Genomic DNA, 17,785 nt, shown 5'->3' on the forward strand with positions numbered 1-17,785 from the left:
CTACTGCAGGAACGACGCAGGAACACAAGCGGTGTCTAGTACAATGCGTTGCAGACGGTCTGCACGTTGCTGCACCTGACAGGAGTCTGCGTCTCACGGGCATCTCACGCCTCTGCTGGGGGGTGAATAGACTGCCGCCAGGCCAGGGCCAAACATGCACAGGTGTGGAAAGGGCGACTGCAGAAAGCCGCGCCAACAACGACAACGACGGCGATAGTGCGGGACAAGGGGAAAGGAACAGGGCGAGGCAGAGACAGAGACAGAAATAGGAACACGGCAGTAGATGCCTGACCTGCTGGTTCGACCCGCCAACGAGCACCGCTGCTTGTCGTGTTCCTGTTTCTTTGTGGGAGGGAGAAAAGGATGAGAGTGTTTGGGCAAGCCTCAGCGTCAGACAAGGCTCAGTTTCGTGAGCTGTTTGTTTTCTCTCTTCGTTTCTTTCTTCGTCCGACATCTTTGACGATCATGATCCCGTCACTGCTGCCTGTCAGCATGATGGAATACTTTCTCTGGCTCACGGTCGCACTTGAGCACGACGACTTACAGCTTTCCTAGTGGAAATCTGCTTTGCCTTTTCGTGCTGCTTTCGTGTTCGATGCAACGCATCTGGTGGAGGTGTCTGCCCAGTGGGAGCCGCCCTTTCGAACGACCGGCCCACTTTCTCCGTCTTTTCCCTTTTCCCCTTTTCCCTTTTGCCTGTCGACCCCCCTCGACCAAGACCAGCGCCCACACGCCCCCACCCCCCAAGATCCCATCCCTCCCTTCGTCTTGTGTCTGCCAGTCTGAAGGTTGGTCGGCTCTTCTGCTGGCTCCTATTCTCTGTCGACAGTCGATCAGGCTGCTTGTTTCCTGGGACCCCCCCTTCAGGATTTTCGTTTTTGTGGTGCCCCGTTTCCCTTATCCCATCCCTATCCTCTTCGTCTCTCTTCTCCTTCTTGACCTTTCCTTTCCTTTTTTTTTCTTTCTTTCTTCTTCCCCTCTCCTTTCCTCATCCATCGTGGTCGTTCTTGTCGACATATCTCTCTCACTCTCTTTGTTGTGTCTTTCTTTTCTTGCTTTTCTTTTCGTTCGCTCATTTATCACACATTCATTTGTTCTCACCACAGTCGTTCTCTTACATGTAAATCCCATCGTTCTTTTTTCAGCCCAGGACTCTCGCTTGACCCCCCATCCATCCGCTCATTTCGGCATCTATTCCACTACATTCTTTCGGCTTGAGATCCAACTTTATTTCGTCCACCACCTCTCTTTTTGGTGAACGGCCTTTTCTTCTAGCAGTTACTTGTGCTATCGATCTATTCTTATCACAAGTGATTTCTATCTCGTCCTCAAAACAGTTTCCCAGTTGCATCACCAACTCGGGACCACGCTCATTTGCAACATTTTGTTCACTATTGTCGGCACTCTTTTCTCGCTTCGACATTCCGGTATCCAATCGAACAATCCCTATCTACACGAAAGTCACAGCGAACTCGCCTCAACCTATCATTTGCCTCACCCCCGACGTCGTGTTCTGCCAAGCAAATCCAACTTTCGCTGCAGAGATACACGCAACTGAGTCAAACGTCCCTCTTTCTCGACAACCCACCGCCTAATCAAGGAGCTTTTCGCCACTCTTTTGCTTTCGAAGACGCGTACACCATCTTGGCAATTTGATAAACTACGAAAGACCAAAGATCCTGATCTGCCAGCTTCCACCACAGTCTCCCGAAATGGCGACTGACATCAAGGTTGAGATGCCAATGCATCCAGGCATGATGATGCCTCTGTCTGTGGGCCATGACATGGGCCAGTCTGCCCCGATGCAGCCCCCTATGAACATGAACCTCAAGGTTTCTACGCCTAATCAGTCCTCCTGCGCCGCGCCCATGCCAACCCCCAACTCCGCCATCACGACCAAGAGCTCTCAGACTCCTTCGCCGTCGGCATCCGCAACCAGCCAGAGCGCCTCTTCTTCGAAACGCCCTGCTCGCAAGAGCACGCTGACGCAGCAGCAGAAGAACCAGAAGCGGCAGCGGGCGACTCAAGATCAGCTGACAACGCTGGAGTTGGAATTTAACAAGAATCCCACCCCCAACGCCGAGACACGGAACGCGATCGCGGAGCAGATCAACATGACCGAAAGGTCTGTCCAGATCTGGTTCCAGAACCGGTACGTTGACAGCATTCTACCACGTATTTCTAAGCCAATGATCAATCCGGAGCATATCGCTAACTAGACAACACAGCCGTGCTAAGATCAAGTTGCTCGCGAAGAAGAGCATCGAGACTGGCGAGGACATTGACCTCATTCCCGAGTCGATGCGTGCCTATCTGGCCATGCAGGCTGCTGAGAGCGGCAAGGGCCTCGGTGGTGCTTTCTACGGCCGCACCGGCCTCATGGGCTACGGTCCTGGTATGCTCCTCGGTGGGGAGCACGCTAACCAGGGCAAACTTTGTATGTTGACTCTTTTTAACGCTACCCCTATTTTTAACGCGCGACGGTGCTCTAACACTTTCTGTCTCGCTTCAGTGATCCACCATCTCACATGCCGGTCTCTGAGCATTGGCAAGTGGGTTCGCGTTGGTCAGAACACCATGGACCTGATCATCTTCTACTCTCCCCACAACGGCACTATGACGTACTACATCAACAATGAGAACGCCGGCTACAAGATCGAGTACCCGTTCTCGTACATCAAGCATATCTACCTGGACCAGGAGGAGGACCCAAACAAGTCCGGCGGTATCGTCATCGAGCTGAACCAGCCGCCCACCTTTATGATGGACTGCACCCCGAACGGCAGCGGCTTCAGTGTCTGCGGTGACTTCACCGAGAACCAGCAGGCGTCCCAGTGCCTTGTGCATCAGCTCGGCGGCAACCCCAAGGTTCTGAGTGGCCAGTTGGCCAAGCTCATCTCGCTCGAGACCTTTATGACCCGCCACAGCCCTCACAACCCTCACAACATTGCTGCCGCTGCTGCTGCCGCCGCTGCGTCTGCTGCTGCCACGACGCCCGGTGGCCCTATTGTTCCCCTCGTCGCCCCCATCCCGCTGGACGCGGCCGCTCACAACCTGTCCGTCTCGGCACCCGTCTCGCCCACCGGGCGTCCGTCATCGCAGCCCAACTTCCTGCAGCCCCATGTGGGCGTGTTCCAGGAGTCGCAATGGGGCATCAACGCCATGCACTCTGCTGGTGGTATGCGGTCGGGCCCCGGTCACAAACGGCAGCGGTCTCGGTCGGTTCCCATGGCTATTGACTTCTCAATGCTGCAGACCCCGATGCCGTCGTTCTACATCCAGCATCCCGGCGAGACGCAGCCGCAGCCTCACAGCCCCAGCATTTATGCGCCCGTGCCGCAGAACCCCAACGGCCTGAGCCCTGCGGGCTCTAACCTGCGGATCGACACTCAGGCCGGCTTCGGCCTGGACATGCGCCAGTACCCCATGTCGGCCACGACAGCGCCCTCGCCTTCCGAGTACGGCTCAAGCCCCAACTTTTTCGCGCCGCCTGGTAGTGACAACGCTGGCCTACCAGCCTCGAGCTACAACACGCCGTACAGCACCACTTTCCTGTCGCCCATGATGGGCGCCCAGAGCATGGTTCCTCCGCCGTCGGTGTCGCCGCTGTCCTTTGCTGGCCGTTCCGATCCTGCTATTGTCGACCAGTCACCGCCTATGACGATGATGGGCCGCAGCGCATCGGCTGACATCTACCACCCGCTGAACGGCGGTGGCGACTCTTCGGCCATTTCGGACGACGGAGGCAACCTCAACGACATGTACTCGAAGCACTCGATCAACCTCCCGCTGCACCCGCATTCGCCCGGCCAGTATACGGACAACCAAGCCGAGCTGGATATGAGCCAGCTTGTGCAATTTGACCCAGTCGACGCCGCAAGTCTGTCTCCCGAGAGCCTGCCTCCTCATTCGGCAGCAGCATGAGAAACGAACGCCATGATTCACAAGTTTTGGGTGAATTATCGACTTTTGTTTCCGCTACTCTGGGAGACATGCTACCTAATAAACGTGGCAGCGTTTTCTGTTTTCTTATTGCATACTGCTTCTTTTTCAGCTTCGTTTACGTTCATATACCCGCAGTCTGCGTTTTTGTTCGTCTCTTGTTGAGACCGGCGTTTTATTGTTGCTCTCTTTTCGCCCCTGCCACCGAACCATCAACCACTCTATTATTATTACGTTTTGTCCTTTTGCTCTGTTCCCCGAGGCAGACGATTGGCAAGACCAGTCATTCCTTTTGACCAAACTATTTCCTATCTTATCATTTTTCTTTGTCCGCCACGAATCTGCATGACGATAACCTACATTCGGATCTCGATCATGCATGTCTGGGCACAGCGATCGTACATACATTTTTTTTAGCTTTATTTCTTTTTCTGTTTTGCTTTCTTCTCCCTTCGCTCTTACCCTTCTCATCCGTTTTTGACCGCTCCGCCTGCATATTGCTGTTCGTCTTACTTTTGATTTAATAGGGTTTCTATACCTACAGCGTCCTTTTGATTATTCGATATATATATATTTTTTTTTGGTTTGGAGTTCTCTAATGTCCCTTGAACGTCCTAAGCCGAACTTTCCGGTTGGCGCACCATTTAATACCCGGTGGGATGGCTGTTGACCATCGCCATTGGCCGGCATTTTTATTTATTTATTCCTCGATTTTCGTTCTGCTGCTTGGAAGAATAGCAGGACGAGGGGAATGTGTGAATTGGGGCGGGGAGATGGGTATCATGTGAAGGATGGAAAAAAATGGCCCAGGTGGCTCGGGTTTTTTTTACTGTTGAGGTATTGCTTGTTTTAATATTATCGCTCTTGGGTGTTTACTGTTTTCTATTTCCTCAAGGGAACGACGCATTGGAGCCAAGACGTATTTCTGGCCCTGTGTCTTTTGTTTTCCTTTTTCTTCATTCTTCTTTTGTGTGTATCTCAGCGAACTGTCTTGTGAAGGAGTTTGGTTTTTGGTTTGTTCCACACTTTGTTATCCTGTTAGTTATCGTGGATATTCTTTTACCTAGTACAATACAAAAGTGTTAAAAGACCTATTCTCTGTTTTGTAGATTGCGATACAGATGTTGATTTTAGCAAGAGCGTATCCAACGAGGAACGCTCTTTGTTTCAATTATGAATAGGGGGCACACGTATGAAGTGCATTCTGTCCCATCCGCGTAGTAATACTTTGTATAGAGACACGCCCGGCCTGCCTTTCTTAACATCACGGCACAAACAAACGGCACGGCCTCGCTTCCCTAAATTCGATCATTAGCGTTGTGTGTTTGCATATGTTGTAAATCATACGCCGCAATATTTTATGTATTTTGCGCTTGTATTCTGGCCGTTCCGTAGTCAAAATGGAGGACGGGCGATGCTTTGCCCCATGTCCACAGCCGCGTCAATATCTGGTGTGGCATATGACACGGACGCCCCGGACTGTTGGCACTATATGAAGCACTCTATCTGGTAACATCGGACGCAGGGACGGCACAGCACAAAAAGGAGCCCTTGGGCTTTGTGGAGAAAGGGCAATATTCTAGAAACGCAAAAGAATGGCGAAATGAAGGGACCTGGATAAATTCTGTCCAACGGACAATTGCAATGGTGCTTTGTGTTGCCGTTATGCAGTCGTGGCACTCTTCCATTCCGCATAAAAGAGTCTGCGCGGTTGGCCGGCGTTTTTGTATGTCGACTTCACATTGCCTTGCCAAAACCGTAGATGACGAGGTATGTTCTATGTGTTGGCCTTTCTTTGCTCGACGCCCCTTTTGGTCTGTTTCCGGTCCCTTGGCTGACCACCGAATGAGATCCCTGGAGATTTGTACATTTTCCATGTCAGAGAGTTGCCTAGCAAAATGTGATGTCTTTATGGCCGCCTCCATTGCGCCGAGTGTGTGCAGGTTTTATTCGTAAGGTGAACAGTGCTTTTTTGCCTCTTTTTCTCCCCTCTTTCTGCACTTGGTCGCCTACGATTTGCTGGTCGCTGATCGCCTGTTTCTATTTTGGTCTCGTTGCCACGCCGAACGTTTTGCTACTTTAGTGCCTTGCGGCTGCTTTGTTCTGTCCTTCTGTCGATGTTCTCTTGCCTCACTTTGGCGCAGTGGAGGCCCTGTCGTGTGGAGTACAGTCCGCACAGTGCAAAACAAGCTGTGGTGGTTGCTGATTACGTAGGCCGTCGCGCGAAAACGACGGGGCCTGGCTATATAAGATCTAAACCACCTCATTCTTTTAACAATCAGCAAGGGCGTGTGGTTTAGGGGTATAACGTTCGCTTCGCATGGTTTAGTGGTATAACCACTACGGCCTTCGAATCTGCGAAAGGTCCTGGGTTCGATTCCCAGCCCGTCCAATTTTTTTATCTTTCTTTTTTAAGAGTGTCGCTTCCCTTTTTTTGTCTCGTATCTTATTTTCGTCAAACAATGTAACTGAGTTTATTTGTTTACGCCTGCGACTATATTAACTCATGACGTGGGCGTTCTTTGTTTGACCCCAACTGTCTTCAATCCTCACAGCCATCCCTGCAAATCTTGGTTCTGGTTCAACGCTGATGACGTCGCATGGGAGAGCAGGACTTTTCGCTTTTGCTTCCAGCTCCGAGCCAGGTATGCCAGTTTTGTGACGGTTCCTTGGCTGGTTTGATAGACACGAGCTGGGCAACACTGTTGATGATGCTTCGCTAGGCAGCGACATTTCGGCTTGGCTTGTAACGTTTGTTTGAGGCGAACGACAGCTTACGGCGTACAGAGTACATGCCAGCTGTACCGAAGATCTATTTTTGTAAATGTCAGCTCGGCCATAGTGCCCATTGATAACTGGCATAGCTCGCAAACGGGCGCAGATTCTGTGCCGTGCTGTAGGATACGCCCGTATGGATGAGCACGGACATGAAAGAGTCATGTATCCAGAAGCTATGGAAGGTCCCGACCATGCTGCGCCGCTCCATTTTTTTGACAACCACTGCAGGACGAATATGCAAACACGACAGGCAGACGTGTAACCTTCGAATGAAACATCGTGAACAGGAATTACGATTGTGCCGCTACAACAAGGCAATCAATAGAGGTCTCCTCATAAGCCAACAGGAATTGTGCCGGGAAGCTACATGTAATTTAGAAAGGAACAAAAGATGTCAAGATTCTGTAACATGTCATCTCGGTAAAAAAAGCGCAACAAATAAATAAAAAATAGTAAGAAACGACATACGAAACGCGCCTAAAAACGCAAGGTTCTATACATTTTCTGCACCGCCTTACAAATCGAACCGTCCTACACACCTCCGTCTCAAGCTTGTTGCCGGCCGATGGGTTGCCGCGCCCTGAGGTCTTTTGGCATCGGCAGTCTTTCGGGCCGCACTGCGGATAGACCAATCGGCGTGTTGAGCCTCAATTGAAAAGTCCGTCTGTGTCGGAATCGCACTGCGGGCGGCGATTTTGACAGTGAAATTCACTTCCGATGTCCATCTTCGGATGCCAAGAGTAACCAAAAAAAGCAACGCAGAACAAGATATGCATCGGGTCGTCTGGTCTACGTTCTTGGCAAACTTCCCTGAAGAAAGCAGAATGGAGACCAAATTCTATGGAATCATACAGAGAACGCGTAAAGAACGGATGCGGAATGCTTCAGAATAGGAAACAGACGACAGAGAATACCAGAAATGGTAAGAGCGAGGGCAGCGTTTGAAGATCGCACCTGAATCGCACCTGCTCCATCTACTACAGCTTCCCAGTGACTGCAGTTCATAAAAGGAAGGAGTCCTCCGTGCATGCCATGTGCATCGTTATGCGTGTCGAGCTCTTTCCGTGTTGATATGCCACGATTCCCTTGTCGGCCCCTTTTTGTCCTTCTCCAATTCCATCAACAAACGTCACTTCGTGCCACGGAGCATCTGCCAAAGAATGGCATCCGGCGTCCGGCAGAACGCCAACAACGTGCTTCCGTCTTACGAGTCAGTCCCTCTCGAACCTGCGAGCCGCAGCAGTAGCAAGAGACAACGCAGGCAGACTAGAGAGTCCAGAGAGTCCAGAGAACCGAGACACTCGAGCGAGACAACATTCAGCCCGGCTGAGGCGACCTCGACAACGCCTCCCAGCAGACCGCCTGCCCGGTTGGCCTTTGTGCTTGTCTGCGCGATCTCACTGCTGGTCCTCTTCGCCCTCCTTGCCCGGCTTCTTCTGATAACGATTCCCGACCAAGTATCTGTTTCCGCTGTCACAGCCAAGGTGACGACCACTTCTGGACATTTGTGATTGTGGACGACAGACCTTTCGACAGTTACATCTGCGCCGTACGACGCACTCGCCGTAAAGCAAAGTGCATGGTCAATTTTGAGCCTGTCGTTGATGCATCGGAGAAGTTGTTGGTTCTGGACTACCTCAAGCAAGCATAATTGAATCAAGCCAAGATCAAGGGGGCGAAACAGCCTGGTCAAGGCGTTGACTTTCGATACCTCTTCACCCGCTGCCTAGCCCCGCTCTTATGGAACCCAACATAATCGAACAAGTCGAATAAGTCGAGCAACAGAGAACGAGACGCCCGCCCAAGCCTAGCCCAATCAGCCCCAGTGACCGACCTCGTGTCCAATCCCTCCGAGACCTGAATTTAGAAAGACAGTGCATTAACGCAGAGGCGCAGCCATCAATCAGCCGCTAATCCGACCTCCTTCAGCATTCACACTGTATGTAGGCATATTCCCTCCTTTTCGACGTCTCCTTCCCCTTTCGACGGCGGCCGTTTACGACCCTGGAACCAATACCAAAACAGCCTGGCCCATGCACCTCCGGCTCATTCTTTTGCATTTGCAGCCTGGCAGGACTCGTCTTGAATTGTCTCTCACTGTTACGTCTCGATCTTCGACGTATTCTAAGTCAAAAGACTCCAAAAAAACGGGGCACGGTCGAGACGAAAGAGGCAAGTTCCGTTCTCCGGCGTTGTGTCTCCTCCTTTTGTCATTGTCTCACAGCGATCGTCTTGCAGCGCTATCCCACACTGTCAACATTCGTTTCTGCATTTCTTCACTCTTGGTCTTGGCATCTCCGGAGCCCGTTCTCTGCATTCTTCGTGCCTACATTCTCCTTGCATCAACGGGTGTTGTTCGTACAACACACGTTGCCTACGCATCTGGTTTTATTGTGTTGTTGTGTCCCCATTTCCTCGCCGCCTTTTGTCGCGTGCGTGCTTCTCTTTTTTCTCAGTTCGGACGAGAGACGACTTCGAACCTTTTTCTCGGCATCATATTCACGATACGACCGACTATTACACCCTCGCATCGAGCGACACTCGGACGTCAATCGACCCTGCCCGGACTGCGATCGTTGTGACACATCGTCCTTTTGCTAACACGGACGACAACCGCCCCGGCTGCGTCAGCAACAGACCGCCATGGCGGGCCGCCGCAGCGCCGACGACGCGGCTGCTGCCGACGCCGCGGCCATTGCAGCGCGCATTCGCTTCTCTGAAGACATTCTTCGTGACACGACGCTGCGGGACCAGCCGAATAACGACGAGCGGCAACACTCCCAGCCACAAGCACAATCGCCGACACAGTCGTCACAACCTGTACAGCCTACCCTTCCACCATTAGCCACGCAACCGACTTCGACACCACGATCGGCGTTGCGGCACACAGACAACCATACTTCCCTCTCGCCCTCTTCGTCTTCTGCTCTTGCAGCTCGATTTCCACCCGCCGCCGCTTCCTCCTCCTCCTCCTCCTCACAACAGAACCCTCCGTCGTTACGATTGAACACGAATCTATACACGATCCAGTCCAATGTTGAAGGCCCGGCTCCAACAGCCAACGGCGCAGACGGCGCAGCTGCAAAGAAAGGGACAGGCAAAGGCGGCGCCCTGGCAATCATTACCTCGCCTGTGCGAGACGACGGCTCCTCAGCGGCCACCTTGGTATCGCCTCAGGTACGGCGGCGATTACCTGAGTATGGCGATGGGCATCTTCAATCACCAGCCGTTCAGCTGGGACGACGGAGCGGCGTCAGCTTCGTCGAGCCGCCGCGGACTTCCATCACACGCAGGCGTCTGGGCCTGACCGACGGTGAGAGTTTTGACGGGCCTGTCAAGGCCTCGGCCGTGTCGTCCTCGACCAACACCCGTGTCACCGATGCGAGCGATACTCTGGCCCACTACCGGGACTGGCTGGACCGCCAGCGTGAGCGCCAGCGACGATGGACGACCGGCCCATACTATCGTTTCAAGAGCAGGACCGCCGGCATGTACCGAAAATACATTATCGAGGGCCTGCTCCGCCAGCGTCCCTTGCCGCCGAGCGTCGACGGCCGCCACATTCAGCTGGACCCGGGCCACGTTCGCACCACACCCTACACCGACGAACGCTCCGGCAAGCCATACATCTCCAACTTTATTCGCTCGAGCCGATACACTGTCTGGGACTTCTTGCCCAAGCAGCTTGTCTTCCAGTTCATGAAGCTAGCCAACTTTTATTTTCTTATCATCTCCATCCTGCAGATGATCCCCGGCCTGAGTTCGACCGGCACCTACACCACCATTGCGCCCCTGCTGTTCTTCGTCGCCATCAGTATGTTCAAAGAGGGCTATGACGACTACCGCCGTTACCGCCTCGACCGGGTGGAGAACCGCAGCACGGCATATGTCCTGGACCCGGGCCATACTGTGCAGGCCGTTGCTAGCGAGAAATCCAAAAATGACAACGCCTGGCAAAAATTCCGGTCACAGAGGTGGACCAAGTCTGCCCGCCAAGCGGTCACTGCTACTGGCACCAACGACGCGGATGAGGCTGGTGGAATCGGTGTGATTGGCGCCGTCGACGCCGGCAGCGTCCCCCTCCGTACAGTAACATCAGCCAACGTCGCTGCCGACCTCGACCGCGTCCAATCTCCGCGCGCAGACGAGGACAACAGTGCTATCGGCCGCATGCCCTGGTCGGCCGTGCAATGGCAGGAACTGCGTGTGGGTGACGTTGTGCGCCTGCGCCGCGACGACCCTGTCCCAGCCGATATGATTGTTCTGCACGCCTCTGGCCCCAACGGCATCGCCTACATTGAGACCATGGCTCTCGATGGCGAGACCAACTTGAAGACGAAGCAGGCCTGCGCGTTGCTCTCCGAGCATTGTGAGTCGCTTGCCGGCATGGCCGCTTGTGGTGCCGAAATTGTGTCCGAGGACCCTAACCTGGACCTCTACAACTACGAAGGCCGTGTCCTGGTCAACGGCGAGGCGATGCCGCTGACCCTCAACCAGGTTGTCTTTCGTGGCTCGGTTGTGCGCAACACGGCGGACATGATTGGCCTCGTGGTCAACTCTGGCGAGGAGTGCAAGATCCGCATGAATGCCCACCGCCACAAGCGCGCCAAGGCCCCCGCCATGCAGTCCGTTGTCAACCGTATAGTCATCCTGCTGGTCATATTTGTTGTTCTGCTGTCTGTCGGTTGCTCCGTCGGCAACGGCATCTGGGTCTCGAACTTTGCTGACCATGCCTGGTACTTGGCCGGCGCCAACCTGCCGCTCAGCCAGATCTTGTTCGCGTTCATCATCATGTTCAACACGCTCATTCCGCTCTCGCTGTACGTCAGTCTGGAAATCATCAAGATTGGCCAGCTGTACCTGCTTGCCGACACGGAGATGTACGACCCGGACACCGACACGGCCTTTATTGCCAACACGACGACCATCCTTGAGAACCTCGGCCAGGTCAGCTACATCTTTTCGGACAAGACCGGCACCTTGACCGAGAACAAGATGCGCTTCCGCAAGATGAGCGTTGCCGGAACGGCCTGGCTGCATGACATGGACATTGCCCGCGACGAGGACGAGAAGGAACGCAAGCGGCGGCAGCTGCGGCACCGGGGCAAGAAGAGCAAGCGTGCCCGGTCCTCGAGCCGCCACCGGCCCAGCAAGGTGGAAGGCAAGCAGTCGCAACAACAGCTGTACGAGCAGCCCATGTCGTTTGGTCGGATGTCTTCTTCGCCCTCGCCTTCCAACGCCCACCTGCCGATTGCCAAGTCGCCTGGGACACCGTCCTTTGTGAGCGAGGTGCCCACCAACCCTCGCAACTCGACCGCGATTGAGTTTGAGGCTCCGCGCCGTTCCATGTCTTCAGCCTGGCGGTCGACCGCACGTCCATCCCGCCCGCAGCATGAATTGAAGACGGAGGACCTCATCCAGTACATCCGACGCCGCCCTCATACGGCATTCTCTCGCAAGGCACGCCATTTTATTCTGTGCATCGCCCTCTGCCACACCTGTATACCAGAGAAGACCGCCAGTGGCGAGATCGACTTTCAGGCGGCGTCTCCCGACGAGCTGGCCCTTGTTCAGGCCGCACGCGACCTCGGTTACCTGCTCATTGACCGCCCAGGTCAATCCATCAAGCTGCAGTTTCACCAGCTCGACGGCTCGTCCGTCACCGAGACCTACCAAGTCTTGGACGTCATCGAGTTCAGCAGCAAGCGCAAGCGCATGACAATCGTCATCCGCATGCCCGACGGCCGCATCTGCATGTTCTGCAAGGGCGCCGACAGCGTCATTTTGCCACGCCTCAAGCTCAACCACATGGCCCTGGCCAAGGCCAGTGCTGTCGAGCGCCGTGCCAGCAAGCGCAAGAGTGTCGAGCAGGAGCGCGCCATGATGCGCAGGAGCACGACGATCAGCATCAACGGCGGCGGCAATGTCGGCAATGGGGGAATGTCCACGCCCCGTTCCAGCATGAACCTCGTCCGCGCCGCGTCCATGCACCAGTTCCGCAACCTGCCGCGCCTCAGCACCGGCAAGAAGTCGGTGGACAATGCCCACCGCCGCTCGGCTGTGATCTCGGGCGACATCGACGACTGGCTGCGGCGCCGTGAGCGCGAGGACCTGGACATTGTCGACGACGTGCTCGCCGGCAGCTCGTCCAATGGTGGCAGTGGAGAGGGAAGCCGTCGCCCCGGTGGCGGTCTGAGCCAACAGCAGCGCCAGTGGTCGCATGACAGCAGCATTGCCGCTGTGGCGGCAGCGGAGAGTCTTTATGCCGACCCGTACAGCGGCATGGTTGACGAGTCCATTGCCATCAACGAAGGCGCCGTGTTTGAGCGCTGCTTCCAGCACATTGACGACTTTGCCTCCGAGGGCCTGCGCACGCTGCTCTTTGCCTATCGCTACGTCGAGGAGGACGACTATCGCAAGTGGCGCACGCTGTACCAGGACGCCACCACGTCGCTGGTCAATCGCCAGGAACGCATCGAGGCCGCCGCCGATCTGATCGAGCAAGGGTTCGACCTGGCCGGGGCCACGGCCATCGAGGACAAGCTGCAGCAGGGTGTGCCCGAGACGATCGACAAGATGCGCCGTGCCAACATTAAGATCTGGATGCTGACGGGAGACAAGCGCGAGACCGCCATCAACATTGCGCATGCCGCCCGTATCTGCAAGCCCTTCTCGGAGATTTATGTGCTCGACGCCTTAATTGACCAGGACCACCTGCAGGAGCGGATCGCGTCGACGCTCGTCGACGTCGGCCGCGGTATGACGCCGCACTCGGTCGTTGTCATTGACGGCCACACGCTCAGTGTCGTCGAGGCCCAAGAGGAGATGCGGATTCTGTTTTTCGACCTCGTGGCCCGCGTCGACTCGGTCATCTGCTGTCGCGCGTCGCCCTCGCAAAAAGCAACGCTGGTCAAGTGCATTCGCCAGCGCGTGCCCTCGTCCATGACGCTGGCCATTGGCGACGGCGCAAACGACATTGCCATGATCCAGGCCTCGCACGTTGGCATTGGCATTTCGGGCCGCGAGGGCCTGCAGGCCGCGCGCATCTCGGACTACTCGATTGCCCAGTTCCGCTTCCTACAGCGCCTGCTTCTCGTGCACGGCCGCTGGAACTACGCGCGCACCGGCAAGTACATTCTCGGCACGTTCTGGAAGGAGATGGTCTTTTACCTCGTCCAGGCCTTGTACCAGCGCTACAACGGCTACACGGGTACCTCGTTGTACGAGTCTACCAGTCTGACCGTCTTCAACACGCTCTTCACATCACTTCCCGTCATTCTCTTTGGTATCTTTGAAAAGGACCTGCGCGCCGACACGCTCCTCGCGGTACCCGAGCTCTACACGTATGGACAGCGCAATCTGGGCTTCTGTTTCCGCAAGTACGTCGGATGGACGGTCACTGGTGTACTCGAGGCCTTGCTCATCTTCTACATCTTGTACGCAGTCTACACCACCATGCTGTTTACAAGTGACACGAGTTTGTACGCCATGGGCAGTCTGGCGTTTTCGGTCTGCATCATGCTGATCAACATCAAAATGCTTGTCCTGGAGATGCACAACCAGACAATCATCTCAGCTGTTGGTTTGTTGGTGTCAGTGGGTGGCTGGTTCGTTTGGTCGCTCTTGTTGTCCGGCGTCTACGCCGCCAAGCCCAGCGCTTACCTCGTCCACGGCACCTTTTTGCACGACTTTGGCCGCCAAGGCATCTGGTGGGTCACGCTGATCCTGGCGCTGGCGGCCGTCCTGGTCTTTGAGCTCATCATCAACGGCGTCCGCCGTGCCGTCGCGCCGACGGACCTCGACCTCGTGCAGCAGATCGAGCACGACCGCGACGTGCGTGCCGTCATGCGCGAGCACGCCGCCGAGACCGGCGAGGCGGGCGTGGCTGGCGGGATGGCGATGGAGATGGATGGCCGGCCGTCGAATGTCGACGGTGGACGCAAGAGCAGCCTTGGCGACGACTACTTCAACTACCGGTCCTCCAACACGTACAGCGTGCACGGCAACGACAACATAGCACCGCCGTCACCGGCCGTCCTGCGGACAAGCTTTGGCGGTGGCAGCCGCCATGTGCCGCCGCCGTTCTCCCCGCTGCCGACGGAGCGTGAGAATCCCATGGTGGCGGCCGTGACGGTGTCCTCACCTACGCAGATGGTGGCCAGCCCGACGATATCTGTGTCGTCGCCGGCGGTTACGGCGGCCGAGGCTGTGACGAACGTGTCGTCAGGCCCTGCCAAGGGCAAAGACACCGGGACCGTGAAGACGTCGCCCGTTGCTGCGCATCGCCCTCAGGCCCCTGCCCTCAACACGTCGTCCCGCAAGTACATTGGTCACCATGATGTGGGTAGTCCGAGCAGCCCGTCGATTGCGACTTCGCTGGCGGCGAGTCCGGTCGAAGTACGTCTGCCGCAGGTGCCCGAGTCCAAGGAAAAGAAAGCAGGGGAGTAGGAGAGCCTCCCACTACCAGTCTATCGTATATCGTCTATCATCTATCATGACTCATTCTTTTTGGTATACATCCGTTATTTCATTGTATTTAGAGCGATTAGAATGGTTCGCAAGTTTGGCATTTGGGTTTGCATTTTGGATTCGGATTTTAGATGCTGGAATTTTGGGGTTGGTTTGGATTTCAGTTTATAGTTTTATCACGATACCCTGACACGGCCGACAATTTCACGTCCAGTTTAACCGCCTTGGATTGAATTTTTGATTTTTGTATAGGTCCCCATCCTCCCGGGCCACAAGCCATGCTTTGCATTTTTAATTTTGTTTTCCACCATCGTCATCTCATACACGGCGCAGTTTTTGCCTCTACGTCGACTTGCCGCTGGGAATCAGGAACATGACGATCCGCGCGCCCTTCTCGCCGGCCTGGCCCTCGGCCCAGTCGCCCAGGCCCTTGTCTACCCGGTAGAAGCCGCGGCGCTCGAGCTGGATGATGTCGTCCTTCTTGAGGTCCTTCATGTTGGCGCCGCCCAGCACGTCCTCCTCGGTGGCGGTCACGGGGTTTAGGCAGTCCTCGAGCACGTCGTCCTCGGTCAGCGTGTTCTTGGTCAGCAGGTAATCAAAGTCCCACGCCTCGCCCTTGAGGAGCGTCTGGCCGGCCGTCGACAGCCAGGTCACCTTCTTCTCCGTCTTCTTGACGTCGCCGGCGAGGTGCAGCTCGACGGTCGCGGCCGTCACGACACCATCCGTGCCGGTCTGGATGTCCTTGACAATGGCGTTGCCCCAGGACATGAGGGTGATCTCCTCGCCGACCTTCATGAGCTTGACGTCGGCCTGGTCGAGCAAAATCTCGGACGAGAAGACGACCTGCTTGGTGCCGACGTCCTTGTTCTTGGGATGCAGCGGCTTCTCGACCGACTGGGGCGCCGCGGGCGCGTCGGCGCCGGTGACGGTGACCTTGACGGCGTCCTTGGCAGACACGACGGTGTGGCGGGGCGCGACGGGGTCAATCTCCTTCTTGTTGGCGGCCCAGAAGACGCCCCACTCCATGGTGGTGACGGAGCGGCTGGGGCCCTGCTTGAGGATGAAGTCGCGCAGGGCGGGGATGGTCATGCCGCGGCGGCGCACGCCGCGGATGGTGGGCATGCGCGGGTCGTCCCAGCCCCAGACGCGGCCGGTGTCGACGAGCTTGGCCAGCTTGCGCTTGGACAGGAACGTGCGGATAAAGTTCATGCGGGCAAAGTCGAACAGGTGGACCTGGCGCAGCTGCAGGGTGGTGAGGAACCACTGGTACTGGGCGTTGCGGTCGGTGTACTCGGTGGAGCGCATGGCGTGCGTGATGCCCTCGTGGCTGTCGATGACGGGGCAGGCAAAGTCGTACGTCGGGTACATCTTCCAGGCGGTGCCGGTGCGGTGGTGGGCGGTCTCGACGTTGACGCGGTAGATGACGGGGTCGCGCAGCGTCTTGTTGTTGTCGTCGACGGAGATCTTGGCGCGGATGCAGTGCTTGGCGCCCACGGCCGTGGCGTTCTTCATCTCCTCGGTGAAAATCTGCAGCGTCTCCGCGACGGGGCGGTCGCGGTGCTGCGAAGCGACGCCGTTCATGCGCTGGTCGCGCATGGTGTCCTGGTCGGTGTCGTCGGCGTACGCGTGGCCCTCCTGGATGAGGCGCAGGGCCATGGCGTACAGGTAGTCGAAGTAGTCGGACGTGTACGACAGGGTGTCGGGCCGGATGCCCATGAGGCGCAGGTCCTCGATTATGGCGTCCTGGAACTCCTCCTTCTCCTTGGACGGGTTGGTGTCGTCGAGGCGCAGCTTGAGCGTGCCCTTGTACTGGCGCGCAAAGTAGTCGCTCAGCAGCGCGGCCTTGGCGTGGCCAATGTGCAGGTAGCCGCTCGGCTCCGGAAGGAAGCGCGTCACCACGCCCTTGTCGGCGTCCTTGAGCGACATGTTGTAGCTGCCGCCGGCGCGGCTGGCCGCCGCCACTTTGGCCTTGAGGGCCGCGCTGGCCGCCTTGACGCTGTCCTGGATCTCCGGGTGGCGGTCCTCGACAAAGAGGAACCAGCGCTTGAGGTTGACGAGCGTGCCGCGGCGCACAAATGACACGGCCGCGCGGTTCTCCGCCAGGGCGACCCAGATCTTGCTGTCGACATCGCTCAGGGTGTAGCCGTCGAGGTACGAGCGCAGGGTCAGGTGCTTGTCGAGCGCGGCCAGGGACGGCTCGATGGAGCGGAAGTCGCCTGCGAGCTTGGGCGGCAGGGCCTTGAGATCGTCGGTCTTCATTGTGGAGGTGGTTCGGGAGGGGGTGTGGCTCGAATGCCGAGGGACGAGTCGCGTGCGGTTTTGGGGATGAGTGAAGCTTTTTTTTAAATCGTCGCCTGTCGATCCAGTATCGCGGGGTTGATACAGGTCTAAGACAAGGCCTGAAAAGTGCCTGCGCTGCCTGTTGGTTAGTGGGGTGTTTAGGCGCTGGAGGAGGGGATTGGGGGCGGCTTATCTTATCGGGCGGGAAAATTATTTTGGGCTAACTGACCACCACACCCTTCCGCCTTAAATCCGAGGCACCAACTAATCTGCAAGGTAGGCTTGTACGGTAAATTTTGAAGCTCCGATTGAATCC

The 17,785-nt window shown here is 56.2% G+C and overlaps 4 protein-coding genes and 1 non-coding gene across 5 annotated transcripts; 4 read left to right on the plus strand and 1 right to left on the minus strand.

Annotated features, from left to right (window-relative positions):
* Positions 1 to 1,712: 1,712 nt before the first annotated feature.
* On the plus strand, positions 1,713 to 3,924 carry SPSK_07142 (uncharacterized protein; the record flags this gene model as incomplete). The annotated part of the gene is made up of 2 exons (XM_016733809.1): positions 1,713 to 2,152; positions 2,229 to 3,924. 2 exons carry the CDS (start codon positions 1,713 to 1,715, stop codon positions 3,922 to 3,924), a joined length of 2,136 nt encoding a protein of 711 aa, XP_016591232.1.
* Positions 3,925 to 6,227: 2,303 nt separating this feature from the next.
* On the plus strand, positions 6,228 to 6,334 carry SPSK_11215. Its single transcript has one exon. It is a non-coding gene; the product is annotated as a tRNA-Ala (tRNA).
* A 1,546-nt stretch (positions 6,335 to 7,880) lies between these two features.
* Positions 7,881 to 8,231, plus strand: SPSK_08143 (uncharacterized protein; the record flags this gene model as incomplete). The annotated part of the gene is made up of 1 exon (XM_016734784.1): positions 7,881 to 8,231. One exon carries the CDS (start codon positions 7,881 to 7,883, stop codon positions 8,229 to 8,231), a length of 351 nt encoding a protein of 116 aa, XP_016591233.1.
* A 1,132-nt stretch (positions 8,232 to 9,363) lies between these two features.
* Positions 9,364 to 15,168, plus strand: SPSK_06857 (phospholipid-translocating ATPase; the record flags this gene model as incomplete). The annotated part of the gene is made up of 1 exon (XM_016733531.1): positions 9,364 to 15,168. One exon carries the CDS (start codon positions 9,364 to 9,366, stop codon positions 15,166 to 15,168), a length of 5,805 nt encoding a protein of 1,934 aa, XP_016591234.1.
* Positions 15,169 to 15,531: 363 nt separating this feature from the next.
* Positions 15,532 to 17,448, minus strand: SPSK_07248 (glutamyl-tRNA synthetase; the record flags this gene model as incomplete). The annotated part of the gene is made up of 1 exon (XM_016733912.1): positions 15,532 to 17,448. One exon carries the CDS (start codon positions 17,446 to 17,448, stop codon positions 15,532 to 15,534), a length of 1,917 nt encoding a protein of 638 aa, XP_016591235.1.
* Between the last annotated feature and the right edge of the window lie 337 nt (positions 17,449 to 17,785).

This window comes from Sporothrix schenckii (assembly GCF_000961545.1).
Source record: "Sporothrix schenckii 1099-18 chromosome Unknown Cont41, whole genome shotgun sequence".
NCBI lineage: Eukaryota > Fungi > Ascomycota > Sordariomycetes > Ophiostomatales > Ophiostomataceae > Sporothrix > Sporothrix schenckii.